The 20,697-nt window shown below is 38.7% G+C and overlaps 1 protein-coding gene across 1 annotated transcript in view; it reads right to left on the reverse strand.

Annotated features, from left to right (window-relative positions):
* Window positions 1–278: 278 nt before the first annotated feature.
* The window catches only part of DNAAF4 (dynein axonemal assembly factor 4), a 104,001-nt gene continuing 83,582 nt past the window's right edge, over window positions 279–20,697 (reverse strand). Inside the window, exons 10-12 of the mRNA XM_082617094.1 lie at window positions 3,772–3,925; window positions 2,244–2,349; window positions 279–680 (exon numbers count right to left, since the gene is read on the reverse strand). Coding sequence (XP_082473220.1) covers window positions 571–680; window positions 2,244–2,349; window positions 3,772–3,925 — 370 coding nt within the window. The 3' untranslated portion in view covers window positions 279–570. The remainder of the gene's footprint in view (window positions 681–2,243; window positions 2,350–3,771; window positions 3,926–20,697) is intronic.

The following is a 20,697-nucleotide window of genomic DNA, read 5'->3' on the forward strand; positions in this document are numbered from 1 at the left end:
CCCACAACTAAAGTTGAAGATAAGGTTTCCCAAACAGTTGTTTTGCTAGGGTAAACTGGTCTAACCTCAAACAACAGGTAGTAGAGCAGTATTTTTTTAAAAGAAGGTTCTGTGCATTTGGAAACTAAGTCAAAACATCAGTATTGATTATACCAAGGCCAATCATTCAGACAATTAAATAGAGTATTTAATACAAACAAAAATACTTTATAAATACAATCTTTTATTTTAAACTTCTCCTTGTTAAAAATGAATCAGTAAGCATCCTGGTAATCACACCAACAAATATTTTGTTAGTTATAAGGGCAAGCTGAATTCAGAAACAAAAAAATATATAATTATGTTGTAATATGAAACAAATAATTAAAATAGATTATTCTTACTTTGATTTCCTTATTCAAGAACCACTGAAATCAAACATTTCATTTTCTACAGACTTATAATATTCTGCCCTGTACAGAACTAAAGAGAAAGTGATTCTGTATAATCAGCCGTAATACGCACAGATTCCTAATGCCTCCAGTTATTTTTCTAAAACTTAGAACAATACCTAGTTGCTTCTAGTAGTCATTAAGATTTTAGTTCTGTTCCTTGAATTATATTCCGAATCTTCTCAGCATCATTTTGTACAATTTTGTTGGATGGATCAATCTTAAGGGCAGCTTCATAATCCTGTAGGCCTATATTTATATAGCAATGATGATGAATAAAATATTTTATAAATACTTGTGTTATCTAAACAATATTTCTTAAAAATAAAAAGAATCATTAAATCCATGGTTCAGCACAAGCAACAGGTTTTAGTCAGATTCCCATTTTCACATACATGGTCTCTAAGAGACTGAAGAAATTTTTCAGTAATTTCAGAAATAATTATGATTTCATTCAAGATTCAGTAAGAAGCAGTTTTTTTTAACTGAAATACAAATAAGCTAACAGCTTAAATTCATTAAAGCATGAATACACTCAAAACTCATATATCAAAAGGACATTTTGATGAATGAAAAATGTAATAAATGTCATCTTATTTCAAAATTCTAGATTATAAAAATAATTTTGGTAGACTCAATCCATACTTTATATAATTTATAGACTATAGTTTGTGCTCTCTTTTTTTTTTCTAATTATCCTATCTACAAAATTTCTTTGAGGAAAATTGGTTAAAAAGGAAAGCATTGTGGACTGGTTGTTAAAAATATATAAGTGAATCTAAATCTTTAACAAAAATATCAGTGAGAAGAATTTCTAAGGAAACTTGAGTTCCAGGTGCTATTGATTTGCCATGCCACTTCAGGCAAATCACTTAATGACTCTAAGTCTCCATTTTCTCATCTTTAAAATGAAGGGAGGGTCTTTTTAGCTCAAAAAAGTCTAGGATGCTGTAATTCCTAAAGAATGCTTACAGTGTTTCATTCCTGTCTTGATAATTTTTATCCTCATGAAGCTGAATAAGACTCTTAAAAAAAAAAAGGATAGGCATATAAACCTAATTTGGATGCTTTGGTTGGAAAAATCTAAAAATGGCAGAAACAAGCTTACAAACAAGTCAGAAATAATAAAACTTTATAAGCTAAAGCCAATTCCCTGGCAAGACATCATCAGGAATAGGCCTTTAGGCCTTGAATAAAGGGAAACTGAACAGGAATCTGGGTAGGGAAGTATGGGAAGAAGAGCACTGAAGATAAAACTCGGGGGCAACATGAGTAACTGCAAATAGTCCTTAATTACATTAAAAATGAAAAACAATAAAAATTAAATTAAATTAAAACAATAAAAATTAAATAAATATGGCTTCCATACACGAGACTGAATTACAAACCTTAGTACGGTCTCACAAAAATAAGCAATTGATCATACATTGTGGTAGATCAGTTATTTCTGAGCTTATGAATGTATGTATGTATATATGTATGTATGTAGTGTCTGTGTGTCTGACCAAAGAAGCTCATTTTAAAATTTCCATTATATCTTAAGTGACTCATTTATCACACATCTTTCCACAAAAAAACTTGTCTGATACTACAGCATCTCCCTAGACCTAGGGAGATGTTTATATCTTGTGTTAATTCCCTTCTACAACAATGATTTTTTTAAATATTTCAAATCATCTTTTGTTTTGTCAGATAAATTGCAAAGAATAATTAAATGCTAAAAGTATAAAATAATGGAGTCATCTTGAATAATGGCAATGACTTTTTTTTAGAGTATAACTTGGAACTTAAAACATTTCTGTCATTTCTTACCTTCTACATACAATTCTAGTTGACAGAATGCTGTTCCACGTCGTACATGTGCCTTCATTCTTGCATTAGCATTGTCTGCAACAGGTGGTGTCAATAATTCTAGTGCCTTACAAAAAGAAAAAAAATAGGGAAAAATATAATTTCCTAATTTAAACTTGAGCAAAAACACGATAAAACCCAACTTTAAAACAAGCCTCAAGCCCTCACCCACCTAAATTTTTGGCTTAACTAGGACAGGAATTTATCAAATACATACATTTATGTTGAACAATTTTAGGACTTATTCAATTGTTCCTATATGAGATTCATACCCTTGTCCCCAAACTTATGATTTAGTTTATCATTTGAAACCTCTACAGCTTTACCTTTACTAGCAAGAATGATTAAATAGCATTAATTTAATTAATGCTATTAATTATAGTATTATATATACTATATATAATGCTTCTATATTTAAATTTGGTGATTCAGTTTATTCATTCATTCAATAAATATTTGTTTGTGCCCAAAATTATGCTACTAAAAGGAAAACTGGATCACAAAAATATTGTCAGATCTTCAATAGCTTAATGAGATCAAAATATGAGGACTAGGGCTTCCCTGGTGGCGCAGTGGTTGAGAGTCCGCCTGCAGATGCAGGGGACACGGGTTCGTGCCCCGGTCCGGGAAGATCCCACGTGCCGCGGAGCGGCTGGGCCTGTGAGCCATGGCCACTGAGCCTGCGCGTCCGGAGCCTGTGCTCCGCGACGGGAGAGGCCACAACAGTGAGAGGCCCGAGTACCACACACACACACACACAATATATATATATATATATATATATATATATATGAGGACTTGATTGTTTCCTCCGTATCCTCAATCTCAAGGAGACACATTAGAGATTTTGCTGTGATTTCCCTTAAAACAAGTTACTTTGATATGGGGGGAAAAAAACAGAAAAAACTAGAAGTTTAAGGTAATGACATGCTATTCATAATGGAAATTAGAATATACTAAGTTACTCTGAAAATGGAAAAATGATCATGGAGATATTCTTTTACTGTGCAAGCGGTAGTGACACCGAGTGTTCTTCTATCTCGCATCAAGTCTGCAAAACTTTAATAAGAAAAAAGGTGAGCACAAACTGACAACCATTTACTAATTTCCTTCTGAACTTCAACTGATACACCAGGGCAATTGATAGGGGATCTCTAATCTAATTTGAAGTCTCAAGAAACACTAGTTCCTTGTCCATTAAAAAAATTCTTTTGGGGGGAATTCCCTGGGGGTCCATTGGTTAGGACTCTGTGCTTCCAATGCAGGGGACACAGGTTCGATCCCTAGTTGGGGAACTAAGATCCTGCAAGCCACGTGGCATGGACAAAAAAAAAAGATTTTTTTTTTTCAGTAAAGAGATGTAATAAGCAAGATTCTTAAAATCCTTGCAACTCAATTTAACTGACAAAAGATAAGGGCATCATTTAAACCAATAAATAGGAGCATAACAAATTTAAAGCACCATATATAAATAAATAGATACACATACCTTAGAAGAATCTTCTATGGCCTTGTGTAAGTTTTTCAGTTTCAGATGGCAAGCAGCCCGATTCAAATACAGTAGTGGAATCTTATTATTTAGTCTTATGGCTAAGTTGTATGCATTAATAGCTGCCAGATAGTTTTCTGTTGCAAACAATTTGCTAAGGAGACAAAAACATAAAAGAAAAACAATGTAACACTAAAAGAGAAACACAGAAATAATATCTAATGATATTTGGCACAGGGGATGGATGGCTTCCTTTCTTTCTATTCCTTGTAAAATGGACATTGCGGGTGGCACTAAGCCCACCTATCCTCCATACATCAGCATGTAATCTGAACGGGACTGACCTCACCTCCACCTCCAAGGGTAGCCAATCGATAGTGTAAGCCAATAGTCATATTTCCATCCTCCCTGCTACAATGATTGACAAAGGAATGGATTTATGACCTAAACTGGTCTATTCAGAATGAAGCCTGTGATTTTATTACCAAAGTTGGAGAACGAAAAATTGGGAAAACTCCCCCTGCTGGACACAAATGAAGAAAGCACATAAGCCCAAATTGTTGCTGACCATTTTTAATACTGTGGGAGGAGCTAGCACTAGAATAAAGTTGATACTATTGAATTATGAAAAGGATAAAAAGGCAGTTAAGCTGTTGGATCAAGCTTTACCCGAAATGTAACACACCGTTAGCTTTTTAGTTATATAAGCCAATAAATTCCTTTAAACATTAAGTCAGTTTAAATTGGGTTTCTCAGTTACTTGCAAAACAAAAGCATCCTAATAGATACACTCTTTCAGTTCAAACCTTCCAAAATTCTTTTCAAATAAAGATGTACATAATTAAAGGATGTATTTAAAACATAAAGTGTCTTTTTTGTTTTTCATGTGCAATTCCTGGTATTTCAAAAAATGCATAAACCAAGGAAAATAGAAAATACTTTGCCAAATATAAAAGTGCCATAAAAACAACACTTTGTATTCATTTCCAGTCGATTGTACTGTACACTTTACAATTCTAGAATAATAAACACGATGACTTCAAAAGTAGACCCATAAAAGGAGGCAGCAAATCATGAATAAAAGGTAAAATGACACCACTGTGACATCTAACCTAAGCCTGACTCAAGTTTAAAATAACTTCCACAAACTAGAAAAGCTAATTCTGTGGGAACAGTTTACCTTTCTGAAATGTCTCATTTCAGCTAGGATGTTTCTGACTGCAAGGAACAGAACCTCAACTCAAACTGGTTTAAACAAGGAAGGAAATAGATCACCTCACATTAAACAAGTTCAGAGGGAAAGGCTCCATGCCCAATATGATGAGCAGAACAGGGATCTTATCAAGGCCTCAGGTTCCTTTCATTTCTCCACCCTACTGGACTCAGCAGTTGCTTCATCCTGGAGCTGGTTTTCCTCATGCATAGTTCAAGGTGCCACATTCAGGCACAATATTCATTGGAAGAAAATGGGACAGTATTTTCTGGTATATGCTCCTTGAGAGCAAGAAAACCTTGCCCAGAAATCTCCCAGTTCACTTCCTTTCCCAACTCACTGACCAAAAATATCTACCCTTAAAAAATATTTTGGCTTAAAAAAACCCACCAGTGGGCTTCCCTGGTGGCGCAGTGGTTGAGAGTCTGCCTGCCGATGCAGGGGACACAGGTTCGTGCCCTGGTCCGGGAAGATCCCACATGCCGTGGAGCGGCTGGGCCCGTGAGCCATGGCCGCTGAGCCTGCGTGTCCGGAGCCTGTGCTCCGCAACAGGAGAGGCCACAACAGTGAGAGGCCCGCGTACAGCAAAAAAAAAAAAAAAAAAAAAAACCACCAGTTTCTCATGTTCTCAATCCTTCTACCCATTCTCTCTCTCTCTCTCCAGTTTCACTCCTCAATGCTATATACTGCTGTTTGGGAACTTTTAAAAATAATTCAACAATATGACAATCTGTCCATGTTAATAAATATAGAGATATACTATTTTTACAGAGATTTTTACAGACCACTCTCTCATTTGTGCAAGGATTTCTAAAACCAGTCTCCTCCTACTGAGAGACACTTAGGTGTTTTGTTTCCCAATACTTAGCTTTTATAAACAATATTGTAATACACATTACTGCACATATACATAAAACACACACACAAACCAGCAGTGTAATGAAAGTAATCCTGATTTGTTGCAGTCAATCAGAATTTATAGCTGAACTTGGGACAGGGTCCCCACCCCAAGTCACACAGGCAAGGTCTACACATCTAAACAAAATAGGGACTCCACCAACAAGGATAAAAGGAGATGATAAATGTTGGCTAGATAACCTATTGTGTCTACTACAAACCTTCTTTTTAAATTAATTTAATTTTAATTTTAAAATTTACCATTTTAACCATATTTAAGTGTACAGCTTAGTGGCATTAAATGCATACACACTTTACACACTTTTGTACAACCATCAGCACCATCCATATCTAGAACTTTTTCATCTTCCCAAAATGAAACTCTACACCTATTAAACAATAACTCCCTATTCCCTCCTACCTTTGACAACCACCATTCTTTTTCTGTCTCTGTGAGTTTCACTACTCTAGGTACCTCATAAAAGTGGAGTCATATAAGGACAATATTTGTCCTTTTATGCCTAGCTTATTTTACTTAGCATAATGTCTTTAAGGTTCATCATGTTGTAGCACATGACAATATTTTCTTCCTTTCTAAGGTTGAATAATAGTCTACTGTATGGATATATCACATTTGTTTATTCATTTATCCATCAATAGACCCTTGGGTTGCTTTCACCTTTTGGCTATTGTGAATAATGCTGCTATAAACATGGGTATACAAATATCTGTTTGTGTCCCTGCTTTCAATACTTTTGTGTGTATATCTAGACATAGAACTGCTGGATCATATGGGAATTCTTTTTTTTTTTTGGTCATGCTGCACAGCATGCAGGATCTTAGTTCCCTAGCCAGGATTCGAACCCGTGCCCTCTGCAGTGGAAGCACGGAATCCTAACCACTGGACTGCCAGGGAATTCCCTCATATGGTAATCCTATTTTTAACTTTTTGAGGAGCCTCCATACTGTTTTCTCTACTGTGCACCACCATTTTACATTCCCACCAACAGTGTTCAAGGGTTCCAATTTTTCTACAACCTCACCAACACTTGTTATTTTCTGTTTTGTTGTTGTTGTTTGTTTGTTTTTTAATAATAGCCATGCTTCTGTGTGTGAAGTAGTATCTCATTGTGCTTTTCATTTGCATTTTCTGAATGATTAGTGATGTTCGGCATCTTTCCACGTGCTTATTAGCCATGTGCATATCTTTGAAGAAAGGTCTATTTAAGTCCTTTGCACATTTTTTAATCAGGCTGTTTATTTTTTGCTGTTGAGTTGTAGAAGTTCTTTATATGTATTCTGATATTAACCCTTTTCAGATATATGATTTGCGAATATTTTCTCTATTCCATGGGTTGACTTTTCACTCTGTTGACAGTGTCTTTGATGCACAAAAGTTTTTAATTTTGATGCATTCCAAAATAACCATTTTTTCTTTTGTTGCCTGTGCTTTTGATGTTACATCCAAGAAATATTGCCAAATCCAATGTCATGAAGAAGCCTATGTTTTCCCCTAAGAGTTTTATAGTTTTAGCTCTTATGTTTAGGTGTTTGATCCATTTTGAGTTAATTTTTGTATATGGTGTTAGGCAAGGGTTCAAATTCATTCTTTGGAATAAAGGCTGAAAACGAGATGAAAACTGGATATCCAGTTTTTCCAACACCATTTGTTGAAAAACAACATCCTTTCTCCATTAAGTAGTCTTAGCACCCTTGTTGAAAATCATTTGACCATATCATTTTCATATGTGAAGGTTGTTTCTGGGCTATCTATTCCATTGGTCTACATCTATATAAACCTTATATTAATACATTCATTTGGAGTTCCATTTTTCATCTTTAATATAAGTTTACAGTTTTATAACGTAACAGTTTTATCAGAAAAATTCTCCCAGATTCTAATGGAAGAACAGCTTACAATGAACAGTATTAAAAGAACCAGTGTAGGATGTAGGAAACTAACTTATGGTTACCAGGAGGGAAAAGGGGGGAGAGGGATAAACTGGGAGATTGGGATTGACATATACACACTACTATATATAAAACAGATAACTAATAAGGACCTACTGTATAACAAAGGGAACTCTACTCAACACTCTGTAATGATCTATATGGGAAAAGAAAATAAAAAAGAGTGCAGGGCTTCCCTGCTGGTGCAGTGGTTGAGAGTTCGCCTGCCGATGCAGGGGACATGGGTTCGTGTCCCAGTCCGGGAGGATCCCACGTGCCGCGGAGCGGCTGGGCCCATGAGCCATGGCCACTGAGCCTGCGCATCTGGAGCCTGTGCTCCGCAACGGGAGGGGCCACAGCAGTGAGAGCCCCGCGTACCGCAAAAAAAAAAAAAAAAAAAGAGTGCATATATGTATATGTATAACAGATTCACTTTACTGTACACCTGAAACTAACACAACATTATAAATCAACTATACACCAATAAAAATTAAAAAAATAAGAGCCACTGTAGGAGGCATAATAGCAAGAAATATGAAGTATTAAACATTTTTAATGTTTACATATATATTAAAATATAAATCCAAATGAACACTATATTCTTTAAAGTTCAATATCAGTACAAACATCCAATAAAGCATAATTTGCTTTATGGCTTTCAGAATGGTTCTGAACTCAGAAATAGTGAATTTCAAAAGGAAAGGGAAGAAAAATTAAACCTCTGTCTTAAGGGCAGTAGCCTTTGAACACCAAATTTAAACAGAGAAGTTAATAACCAGTAAGTCTCGCCTGATGGCTCCAAATAAAGCAATGCCAGTGAAAAGAATTATGCAAAAGTACTCATTCAAAACATATTGAGTCCTTATGGTACTGACTGTACAGAAAGAACAAAAGAGACGTGGACAATTGCGAACACTCCTGTCATTTTTATGATGCTTGATTGGTTTCACTTTGTAAAGAAAGAAACATTCTGATTGGCAATGGCCAAAAGGGCCAAACATTTTGAGCAACGGTTCAGCATAGGAGAAGCGACAAGAAGCAGGAGTGATAAGAAAGAAGCAATGTGGAGGGAAGTAAAGAAAGGGGCAGAAAAGAGTTAAGAGAAATCAAAAGCAGTGGGGCTTACATTGATACTAGGTATAAAATAGATAACAAATGAGAACATACTGTATAGCACAGGGAACTCTACTTAATGCACTGTGGTGACCTAAATGGGAAGGAAATCCAAAAAAGAGGGGATATATGTATATGTATGGCTGATTCATTTTGCTGTACAGTAGAAACTAATACAACATTGTAAAGCAACTATACTCCAATAAAAATTAATTAAAAAAAAAGAAATGACTAAAGGAAGCAAGATGTAGAATTTGTACGTTGATAGTACTGTTCTTTGTATACTGAGATGTTACAGATTATATGTCACACAGTCATTTTATGTATAGTAAGAAAAAATCTGCCAGGTAAACTATAACAATGTTTGCTTATTTAAAAAAAAAAAAAAGCAGTGGGGCTTAGAAACAGCAATGGAGGCAGAGAGTAACACATATTCCAATGCAAGACACAACAGCTCTGTTTTGTGGGTAATAAGGACTATAACAGCCACCTACCCCTCAAAAGACTTTTAAGGTCCTTGTTTCTTTCAGCATCTTATGTGGGTAGAAAACATTCTTGGTATCTCAAAAGCTTCTAAAACTGAGTATTAGTGCACCTTAGTGAAGGAACATCAACCAGTACAATTTAGCACTCAGGATGGAAGGAGGAAAAGGATACTTCATACAAAATAAAATGACAAGTTAGGCCATAATAGGGACTGTACTGCAACAGAATATTATGGGCTGTAAAATGCATACAATCAACAAACAAAATTATAATTATGTCAAAGAAGTCATCTTAGAATATGGCTTCTAAACTTCTTTAAGTCAGGCAAAAGGTAGCAGCATAAGAAAACTGTCTTGGGCTTCCCTGGTGGCACAGTGGTTGGGAGTCCGCCTGCCGATGCAGGGGACACAGGTTCGTGCCCCAGTCCGGGAGGATCCCACATGCCGCGGAGCAGCTGGGCTCGTGAGCCATGGCCGCTGAGCCTGTGCGTCTGGAGCCTGTGCTCTGTAACAGGAGAGGCCACAGCAGTGAGAGGCCCACATACTGCAAAAAAAAAAAAAAAAAAGAAAAGAAAAGAAAACTGTCTTATCTCCATAAACAAAGTTGTAAAAAATGCGGCAGAGCAAGGCAGATTTGGCAGATCTGTTCTGAAAGTAGGCGAGTACAAGAGGATACTGGGAGACAATTCTCCATGAGTCTTTTACCCTGCGTGTCATATGTCAGATGCACTGACAGCTTCTGTTTGGGACTATCTTTTCAAAGATGTTTGTATAGTGCACAGCCTTGGAAGATAGAGATAGTGTCTCTCTCTGGGGCAAAGAATAGATTTATTCACTGCTCAGTATAATAAAGATATCATCACCTTGTGAGGCAAAAGTTGGACAGGTTTGCTAATAATCCTCTATAAAAAACTGTGTTCCTCAAGCTTGGCCTTCTCAGCTATGGTACCAAACCTACTGTGTGTACAGCATCCACCTGGGTTCCCCTCTGCATTGGCCCCATGGGACTTTAGGGGCAGAGGGAACCAACATGAAGGTCATGCTGTTTGATGTGCCTTGAATAGTAAAGTCCTTTCTGTTTGACTCATGTGTCTCCTGACTTCTGTTAGCACCTATTAAACTGTGGTAGGCTAACTCTTTACAGTCCTTGCCAGGGCATGGATCCAAACCAAAGTGTTAGAAAGAAATTCAATCTGGCAAGTAGAACTGTATGCTGTGTTGGGAGAAGATGGTAACAGGTGGTTATCAATCAGTATCAAAAAGTCCAACATGAAGTAAAAGGACATCCAGACAGGCAGATAGAATCCAGCTACAGAAAATTCACAAACAGCAAGCAAACAGAAATTCAGACTGGCACAAGTTGGTACTAGGTTAGTCAGTCATCAAATAGCAGGCTCCCACACACAAAGCTGGGGTTCAGAAGAGAGTTAACATGGGTGGAAAGAGAATAAGTAAAAGCAAAGCAGAGCCTCAGTCTTAAAAGGACTGGAGTATTGGGCAGGCTATAAAATCTGACACTTAGGCCAAGAGATAAAAAAATAAAATTCAGACACTAGAACCAATGTAGGTAATTTTATGTAACAACAGTAAAATGATGCTGGGTGCTAGATTGTAGAATTATATATCCTGAATTTCCTCCTATCTAACATTACAATTTGCTGTAGAGAGTGAGGTATGCAGATGGCATTCAAGTGGTCTTAATGTGGGGGAAGAAGGAACTTTCAGACCGGGGTTAAGAGAGCATCCAAAAAAACACATGCTAAAACTCAAGCACAAAGTAACATCAGTGGGACACAACGACGATTCATCTCACCTGATATGATTATAAGTGACTGGAAGGGTAGCTGTTATTTACAGATTCTGAGTCATGTAAGGCTGTTAAATAACAACACACCATGCGAGTATATAAATTAGAGCACAGAAACTCTGTTTTATGTGAGATGTTCTCAGTAAAAAGCTATCTGGTACAATGTTAATTGCCAACGGTAAAATGTTCTCATGAGCAAATAAAATTACCTAAGCTTATAAATTTTCCTGAAAGGCAGATTTGGCATTTAAAACTAAGACTTGGCAGTAGAATGCTAGGTAAAAAAAATGAAAACATTCTATGGCTTTTTCTAAGGGTCTCTTTTGAGTAGATACAATCCCATAAACAGTTTTCTCAAACTATTGCTCTTTTGGAAGGCTTGTCCACTTCTACGCACAGGTTTGAAAACAATAAAGGACAGTTGGACTGTTTTTGCCTGTGTAAATATAGAAGGCTAGCATGAAACAAAGCCTCTGGAGATGAAAGTATTTGAAAGTATTTTATCTTTTGGCTTAAATTCAACACTGCTTCTGAATGGGTTCTATTAAGTCTGTTTCTGTCTTTTGTACTGCATTACATTGCCAGAGAGGATACATTTCTCTCTAATAATTAGTACCTTTCCTTTTATCTGTTTGTACTTGGCACTATGATTAACTGTACTTTGTTCCTCTGGGTGTCACTAGTTACTAAGTTTTCTTCCATCTCTCCTCATTTTTAACTCTTTTCTTCTCCTATTTTGCTTCTCTTCTTATTCTACCTAATTGGAGGCAGTGAGGCAAAAAGGTACAAAAAACAACAGAGACTGAAGTGATTACAATCTACCAGTCACACCTGACTGCAACCAAGTACACTTTTGCACTAGGTTGCCGGCAATTCATAGCTTTTGCCAGCAGACACACACACACACACACACACACACACACACACACATCTTTTGCTGTACTTGTCAAATGCCAACCTCAGCTCAATGATCTTATCTGCTCTTTCCACTCTTAAATCGAAATCACAGCATTAGTATATCAAAAATAAGACCAGACCAAACACTGTCTAAGACGTTTAGCCAGTCCCAGCACCAAAAACATCTTATGCCAAAGGACTTTCTAACCATCTCCATCAACCTGCTATCTTTGGGCTGATCAAAAAGCATGCTTCGGGCCTCCCTGGTGGCGCAGTGGTTGAGAGTCCGCCTGCCGATGCAGGGGATACGGGTTCGTGCCCCGGTCTGGGAGGATCCCATATGCCGCGGAGCGGCTGGGCCCGTGAGCCATGGCCGCTGGGCCTGCGCGTCCGGAGCCTGTGCTCCGCAACGGGAGAGGCCACAACAGTGAGAGGCCCGCATACCGCAAAAAAAAAAAAAAAAAAAAAAAAAAAAAAAAAAAAAAAAAAAAAAAAGCATGCTTCTTCTTTGTCCTCACATGAAAGTTCGTATTTGCTGGTCTTTCCTACTCTCATCCCCCTCTATTCCTTTGCACTTTCTTATTCCTCTTCTGCTATAATTGACTCCACTCCCACCCCAATCCTTTCTTAATCCTCAAATTTTCCACACAATGCTTTTAAAGTAAGCCTGGCTCTTTCCGGAGGGCAGTGCTATCTCTACCACTATCTCTACTGAGGACCATCAGGGAAGGGGCTAGGACCATAGGACTTGGCATTTTGCAGACTCGCTTCTGCTAGTTCCAAAGTGTAATTCTCCCTTTATGAAAAAGTCATCATCCTTTGGGACTCCTGACATCTTTACCCTATGGCCTTTCAGTCACTGTCATCTAAGTGGCTTTTTAAAAGCATTATTCTCTTATTCATTGAGGGCTTTGAAACCTGGCTCCCAGCATCTGTCTCCATCCCAATTTATGCCATAATGCCAGAAGATTCTAAGGTTTATGTATATGACCCACTTATCAATTTAGCCTTGAAATATCTGGGACTCCTTAACTCAAATTACCTTCCCTTCAACTTCACTTTTGCTACCCACTCCCTGGGCCACATCTTGGACTTTGTCGTCACCTGAATTGTACTACTTCAGTGATATCAAACGCTGGAACCCCAGCCACTGACCAGAACTTTCTATTCTGCAAACTTTCCCTTTATAGTCAACCTTCAACCTTACAGTGCCCTCTAATTTCTTAACTGCTCTGTTTTCTCTTAGTCCACTGGGCCCCTCATGGCATCTCTTCCTTTCTAACCCAGCCTAGATTTCATGGTTAAATATCTGAGCTATTTTTCCATGAGCAATCTGGTCCCTTGCACTACTAGTCTTCTGCTGTACTTGTCAGTCAAAACTCCAACCTTGGATCAATGATCTATTCTTAAATCCAAAACACTATAGAAGATAAACCACATAGCTAAACTGACTAGCATCTCTATGAATTCACGTTCTCTAATCTAGCAGAGCCCTCAGCAGTACCCACCAAGCAATTATTGTTAGAAATTTATCTAGTTTCATACTTGCCTTCACTTTCTTTCCTTCCATCCCAGAAAATAAACTCTCTGTCTATTACAACTTAATCTTTCAATATTTTCTAGACCAAAGAAACCAATCCAACAGGAGAGCACATTCAGCTATGCACACTTCAGCACTCTCAGGCTGCAAGGAAGAGCAATTCATAGCCATACCACTTAGGATGCCTTCATGAAGGCTAAACAATTGGAACAAAAGGACAGGAAGAAGATGTTATTCATCTGTGAGACGTGCACAGCACTATCTGAAACACAAGCTTCATAATCATATTGACCTGGGATTGAATCCTCGTACTACTTATAAACTACCACCTTAGACAAGTTTCGTAACCTCTCTAGCCCTGTTCTACATTTATAAAATCGTGATAAAGATGATAATATTCAACTAGCTAGATTGCTAAAGGAGTTAAAAGAGCTCCTTTGTGTAAAGCTGCTAGCCTCTCAATAAACATTTGTTAAATGAGTGCAAAAGCAGTGGTTCCTAGCGAACTACATTTGTGAGGATTTAATGAGATAGTATATGTGAACCTCCTGTAACCTATCACAAGCTATGAACATAATAACTGTGATTATGACAATGGCAGCTTAAAGATAAGCAAACACAATCAAACAAATAATTTAGACTGGATAAACCTGGGGGGCAGGGCAGGCAGAAGGCCAGCAGACTGGGTAAAAACCAAGGCGGGGAGGAGCTTCAAGATGGCGGAAGCGTAAGACGTGGAGATCACCTTCCTCTCCACAAATACATCAGAAATACATCTACACGTGGAACAGCTCCTACAGAACACCTACTGAATGCTGACAGAAGACCTCAGACCTCCCAAAAGGCGAGAAACTCCCTACGTACCTGGGTAGGGAAAAAGAAAAAAGAAAAAACAGATACAAAAGAATACGGACAGGACCTGCACCTCTGGGAGGGAACTGTGAAGGAGGAAAGGTTTCCACACACTAGGAAGCCCCTTCGCGGGCGGAGACGGGGGTTGGCGGGGTGTGGGAGGGGAAGCTTCTGAGCCACGGAGAAGATCACAGCAACAGGGGTGTGGAGGGCAAAGCAGAGAGATTCTCACACAGAGGATCGGTGCCGACTGGCACTCACCAGCCTGAGAGGCTTGTCTGCTCACCCGCCGGGGCGGGCGGGGGCTGGTAGCTGAGGCTCGGGCTTCAGAGGTCGGATCCCAGGGAGAGGACTGGGGTTGGCTGTGTGAACACAGCCTGAAGGGGGCTAGTGCGCCACAGCTAGCCAGGAGGGAGTCCCGGGAAAAGTTTGGACCTGCCTAAGAGTCAAGAGACTTTTTCTTGCCTCTTTGTATCCTGGTGCACAAGGAGAGGGGATTAAGAGCGCTGCTTAAAGGAGCTCCAGAGACGGGCGCAAGCCACGGCTATCAGCGCGGACCCCAGAGATGGGCATGAAACGCTAAAGCTGCTGCTGCTGCCACCAAGAAGCCTATGTGCAAGCACAGGTCACTGCCCACACCTCCACTCCTGGGAGCTGGTGCAGCCCGCCACTGCCAGGGTCCTGGGATCCAGGGACAACTTCCCCGGGAGAACGCACGGTGCGCCTCAGGCTGTTGCAACGTCATGCTGGCCTCTGCTGCCGCAGGTTCGCCCGGCAACCGCACCCCTCCCTCCCCCCGGCCTCAGTGAGCCAGAGCCCCCGAATTAGCTGCTCCTTTAAACCCGTCCTGTCTGAGCGAAGAACAGACGCCCTCAGGCGACCTACACGCGGAGGCGGGTCCAAATCCAAAGCGGAGCCCCGGGAGCTGAACAAAGAAGAGAAAGGGAAATTTCTCCCAGCAGCCTCAGGAGCAGTGGATTAAATCTCCACAATCAACTTGATGTACCCTGCATCTGAATAGAATGAATAGAATACCTGAATAGACAACAAATCATCCCAAATTGAGGAGACGGACATTGGGAACAAACATGTATATATTTTCCCCTTTTTTCTCTTATTGTGAGTGTATACGTGTATGCTCTGTGTGTGATTTTGTCTGTATAGCTTTGCTTTTACCATTTGTCCTAGGGTTCTGTCAGTCCGTCTTTTTGTTTTGTTACTTTTTTACTTTTTAAATTTTTTTCTTAATAATTATTTTGTATTTTAATAACTTTATTTTACTGTATTTTATTTTATCTCCCTTCTCTCCCTTCCTTCCTTCCTTTTCTTACTTCCTCCATTCCTCCCTCCCTCCCTCTCTCTCTCTCTCTCTCTCTCTCTATTTTTTCTTCCTTTTATTCTGAGCCGTGTGGATGAAAGGCTCTTGTTGCTCCAGCCAGGCATCAGGGTTGAGACTCTGAGGTGCAAGAGCCAAGTTCAGGACACTGGTCCACAAGAGACCTCCCAGCTCCACGTAATATCAAACGGTGAAAATCTCCCAGAGATCTCCATCTCAACGCCAAGACCCAGCTTCACTCAATGACCAGCAAGCTACAGTGCTGTACACCCTGTGCCAAGCAATTAGCAAGACAGGAACACAATCCCATCCATTAGCAGAGAGGGTGCCTAAAATCATCATAAGACCACAGACACCCCAAAACACACCACCAGACGTGGATCTGCCCACCAGAAAGACAAAATCCAGGCTCATCCACCAGAACACAGCCATTAGTGCCCTCCACCAGGAAGCCTACACAACCCACTGAACCAACCTTAGCCACTGGGGACAGACAACAAAAACAACGGGAACTACGACGCTGCAGCCTGCGAAAAGGAGACCCCAAACACAGTAAGTTAAGCAAAATAAGAAGACAGAGAAACACACAGCAGATGAAGTAGCGAGGCAAACACCCACCAGACCTAAAAAATGAAGAGGAAATAGGCAGTCTACATGAAAAAGAATTCAGAATAACGATAGTAAAGATGATCCAAAATCTTGGAAGTAGAATAGAGAAAATACAAGAAACGTTTAACAAAGAACTAGAAGAATTAAGAGCAAACAAACAGTGATTAACAACACAATAAATGAAATTTAAAATTCTCTACAAGGGGTCAATAGCAGAATAACTGAGGCAGAAGAACAGATAAGTGACCTGGAAGATAAAATAGTGGAAATTACTACTGCAGAGCAGAATAAAGAAAAAAGAATGAAAAGAACTGAGGAGAGTCTCAGAGACCTCTGGGACAACATGAAATGCACCAACATTCGAATTATAGGGGTCCCAGAAGAAGAAAAGAAAAAGAAAGGGACTGAGAAAATATTTGAAGAGATTAGAGTTGAAAACTTCCCTAATATGGGAAAGGAAATACTTAATCAAGTCCAGGAAGCACAGAGAGTCCCATACAGGACAAATTCAAGGAGAAACATGCCAAGACACATATTAATCAAACTATCAAAAATTAAATACAAAGAAAACATATTAAAAGCAGCAAGGGAAAAACAACAAATAACACACAAGGGAATCCCCATAAGGATAACAGCTGATCTTTCAACAGAAACTCTGTAAGCCAGAAGAGAGTGGCAGGACATATTTAAAGTGATGAAGGAGGAAAACCTACAACCAAGATTACTCTACCCAGCAAGGATCTCATTCAGATTCGATGGAGAAATTAAAACCTTTACAGTAGACAAGCAAAAGCTGAGAGAGTTCAGCACCACCAAACCAGCTTTACAACAAATGCTAAAGGAACTACTCTAGGCAAGAAACACAAGAGAAGGAAAAGACCTACAATAACAAACCCCAAACAATTAAGAAAATGGTAATAGGAACATACATATCAATAATTACCTTAAATGTAAATGGATTAAATGCTCCAACCAAAAGACATAGACTGGCTGAATGGATACAAAAATAAGAACCATATATATGCTGTCTACAAGAGACCCACTTCAGACCTAGGGACACATACACACTGAAAGTGAGGGAATGGAAAAAGATACTCCATGCAAATGGAAATCAAAAGAAAGCTGGAGTAGCAATTCTCATATCAGGCAAAATGGACTTTAAAATAAAGACTATTATAAGAGACAAAGAAGGACACTACATAATGATCAAGGGATCAATCCAAGAAGAAGATACAAAAATTGTAAATATTTATGCACCCAACCGAGGAGCACCTCAATACATAGGGCAAATACTAACAGCCATAAAAGGGGAAATCGACAGTAACACAATCATAGTAGGGGACTTTAACACCCCACTTTCACCAATGGACAGATCATCCAAAATGAAAACAAATAACACAAGCTTTAAATGATACATTAAACAAGATGGACTTAATTGATATTTATAGGACATTCCATCCAAAAACAACAGAATACACATTTTTCTCAAGTGCTCATGAACATTCTCCAGTATAGGTCATATCTTAGGTCACATATCAAGCCTTGGTAAATTTAAGAAAACTGAAATCATATCAAGTATCTTTTCTGATCACAACGCTATGAGACTAGATATCAATTACAGGAAAAAAACTGTAAAAAATACAAACACATGGAGGCTAAATAATACACTACTTAATAACCAAGAGATCACTGAAGAAATCAAAGAAGAAATCAAAAAATACCTACAAACAAAGGACAATGAAAACACCACGACCCGAAACCTATGGGAGGCAGCAAAAGCAGTTCTAAGAGGGAAGTTTATAGCAATACAATCCTACCTCAGGAAACAAGAAACATCGCAAATAAACAACCTAACCTTACACGTAAAGAAATTAGAGAAAGAAGAAGAACAACAACAAAAAAAACCCAGAGTTAGCAGAAGGAAAGAAATAATAAAGATCAGATCAGAAATAAATGAAAAAGAAATGAAGGAAACGATAGCAAAGATCAATAAAACTAAAAGCTGATTCTTTGAGAAGATAAACAAAACTGATAAACCATTAGCCAGACTCATCAAGAAAAAAAGGGAGAAGACTCAAATCGATAGAATTAGAAATGAAAAAGGAGAAGTAACAACTGACACGGCAGAAATACAAAGGATCATGAGAGATTAGTACAAGCAACACTGTGCCAAAAAATGGACAACCTGAAGAAACAGAAAAATTCTTCGAAATGCACAACCTTCCGAGACCGAACCAGGAAGAAATAGAAAATATGAACAGACCAATCACAAGCACTGAAATTGAAAGTGTGATTAAAAATCTTCCAACAAACAAAAGCCCAGGACCAGATGGCTTCACAGGAGAATTCTATCAAACATTTAGAGAAGAGCTAACACCCATCCTTCTCAAACTCTTCCAAACTATTTCAGAGGAAGGAACACTCCCAAACTCATTCTACAAGGCCACTATCACCTTGATACCAAAACCAGACAAAGATGTCACAAAGAAAGAAAACTACAGGCCAATATCACTGATGAACATAGATGCAAAAATCCTCAACAAAATAGTAGCAAACAGAATCCAACAGCACATTAAAAGGATCATACACCATGATCATGTGGGGTTTATCCCAGGAATGCAAGGATTCTTCAATATATGCACATCAAACAACGTGATACACCATATTAACAAATTGAAGGAGAAAAACCATATGATCATCTCAAAAGATGCAGAGAAAGCTTCTGACAAAATTCAACACCCATTTATGATAAAAACCCTGCAGAAAGTAGGCATAGAGGGAACTTTCCTCAACATAATAAAGGCCATATATGACAAACTCACAGCCAACATCATCCTCAATGGTGAAAAACTGAAACCATTTCCACTAAGATCAGGAACAAGGCAAGGTTGCCCACTCTCACCACTATTATTCAACATAGTATTGGAAGTTTTAGCCACAGCAATCAGAGATGAAAAAGAAATAAAAGGAATCCAAATCAGAAAAGAAGAAGTAAAGCTGTAACTGTTTGCAGATGACATGATACTATACATAGAGAATCCGAAAGATGCTACCAGAAAACTACTAGAGCTAATCAATGAATTTGGTAAAGTAGCAGGATACAAAATTAATGCACAGAAATCGCTAGCATTCCTATATACTAATGATGAAAAATCTGAAAGAGAAATTAAGAAAACACTCCCATTTATCACTGCAACAAAAAGAATAAAATATCTAGGAATAAACCTACCTAAGGGGATAAAAGACCTGTATGCAGAAAATTATAAGACACTGATGAAAGAAATTAAAGATGATACAAATGGATGGAGAGATATATCATGTTCTTGAATTGGAAGAATCAACATTGTGAAAATGACTCTACTACCCAAAGCAATCTACAGATTCAATGCAATCCCTATCAAACTACCACTGGCATTTTTCACAGAACTAGAACAAAAAATTTCACAAGTTGTATGGAAACACAAAATACCCCGAATATCCAAAGCAATCTTGAGAAAGAAAAATGGAGCTGGAGGAATCAGGATGGCTGACTTCGGACTATACTACAAAGCTACAGTAATCAAGACAGTATGGTACTAGCACAAAAACAGAAATATAGATCAATGGAACAGGATAGAAAGCCCAGAGATAAACCCATGCACATATGGTCACCTTATCTTTTTTGTTGTTGTTGTTGTATGCGGGCTTCTCACTGCTGTGGCCTCTCCCATTGTGGAGCACAGGCTCCAGATGTGCAGGCTCAGCGGCCATGGCTCATGGACCCAGCCACTCCACGGCATGTGGGTTCTTCCCGGACTGGGGCACGAACCCATGTCCCCTGCATCGGCAGGCGGACTCTCAACCACTGCACCACCAGGAAAGCCTTGGTCACCTTATCTTTGATAAAGGAGGCAAGGATATACAGTGGAGAAAAGACAGCCTCTTCAATAAGTGGTGCTGGGAAAACTAGACAGCTACATGTAAAAGTATGAAATTAGAACACTCCCAAACACCATACACAAAAATAAACTCAAAATGGATTAAAGACCTAAATGTAAGGCCAGACACTATCAAACTCTTAGAGGAAAACATAGGCAGAACACTCTATGACATAAATCACAGCAAGATCCTTTTTGACCCACCTCCTAGAGAAATGGAAATAAAAACAAAAATAAACAAATGGGACCTAATGAAACTTCAAAGCTTTGCACAGCAAAGGAAACCATAAACAAGACCAAAAGACGACCC

Source organism: Mesoplodon mirus (assembly GCF_964341445.2).
Source record: "Mesoplodon mirus genome assembly, chromosome: 4".
NCBI lineage: Eukaryota > Metazoa > Chordata > Mammalia > Artiodactyla > Ziphiidae > Mesoplodon > Mesoplodon mirus.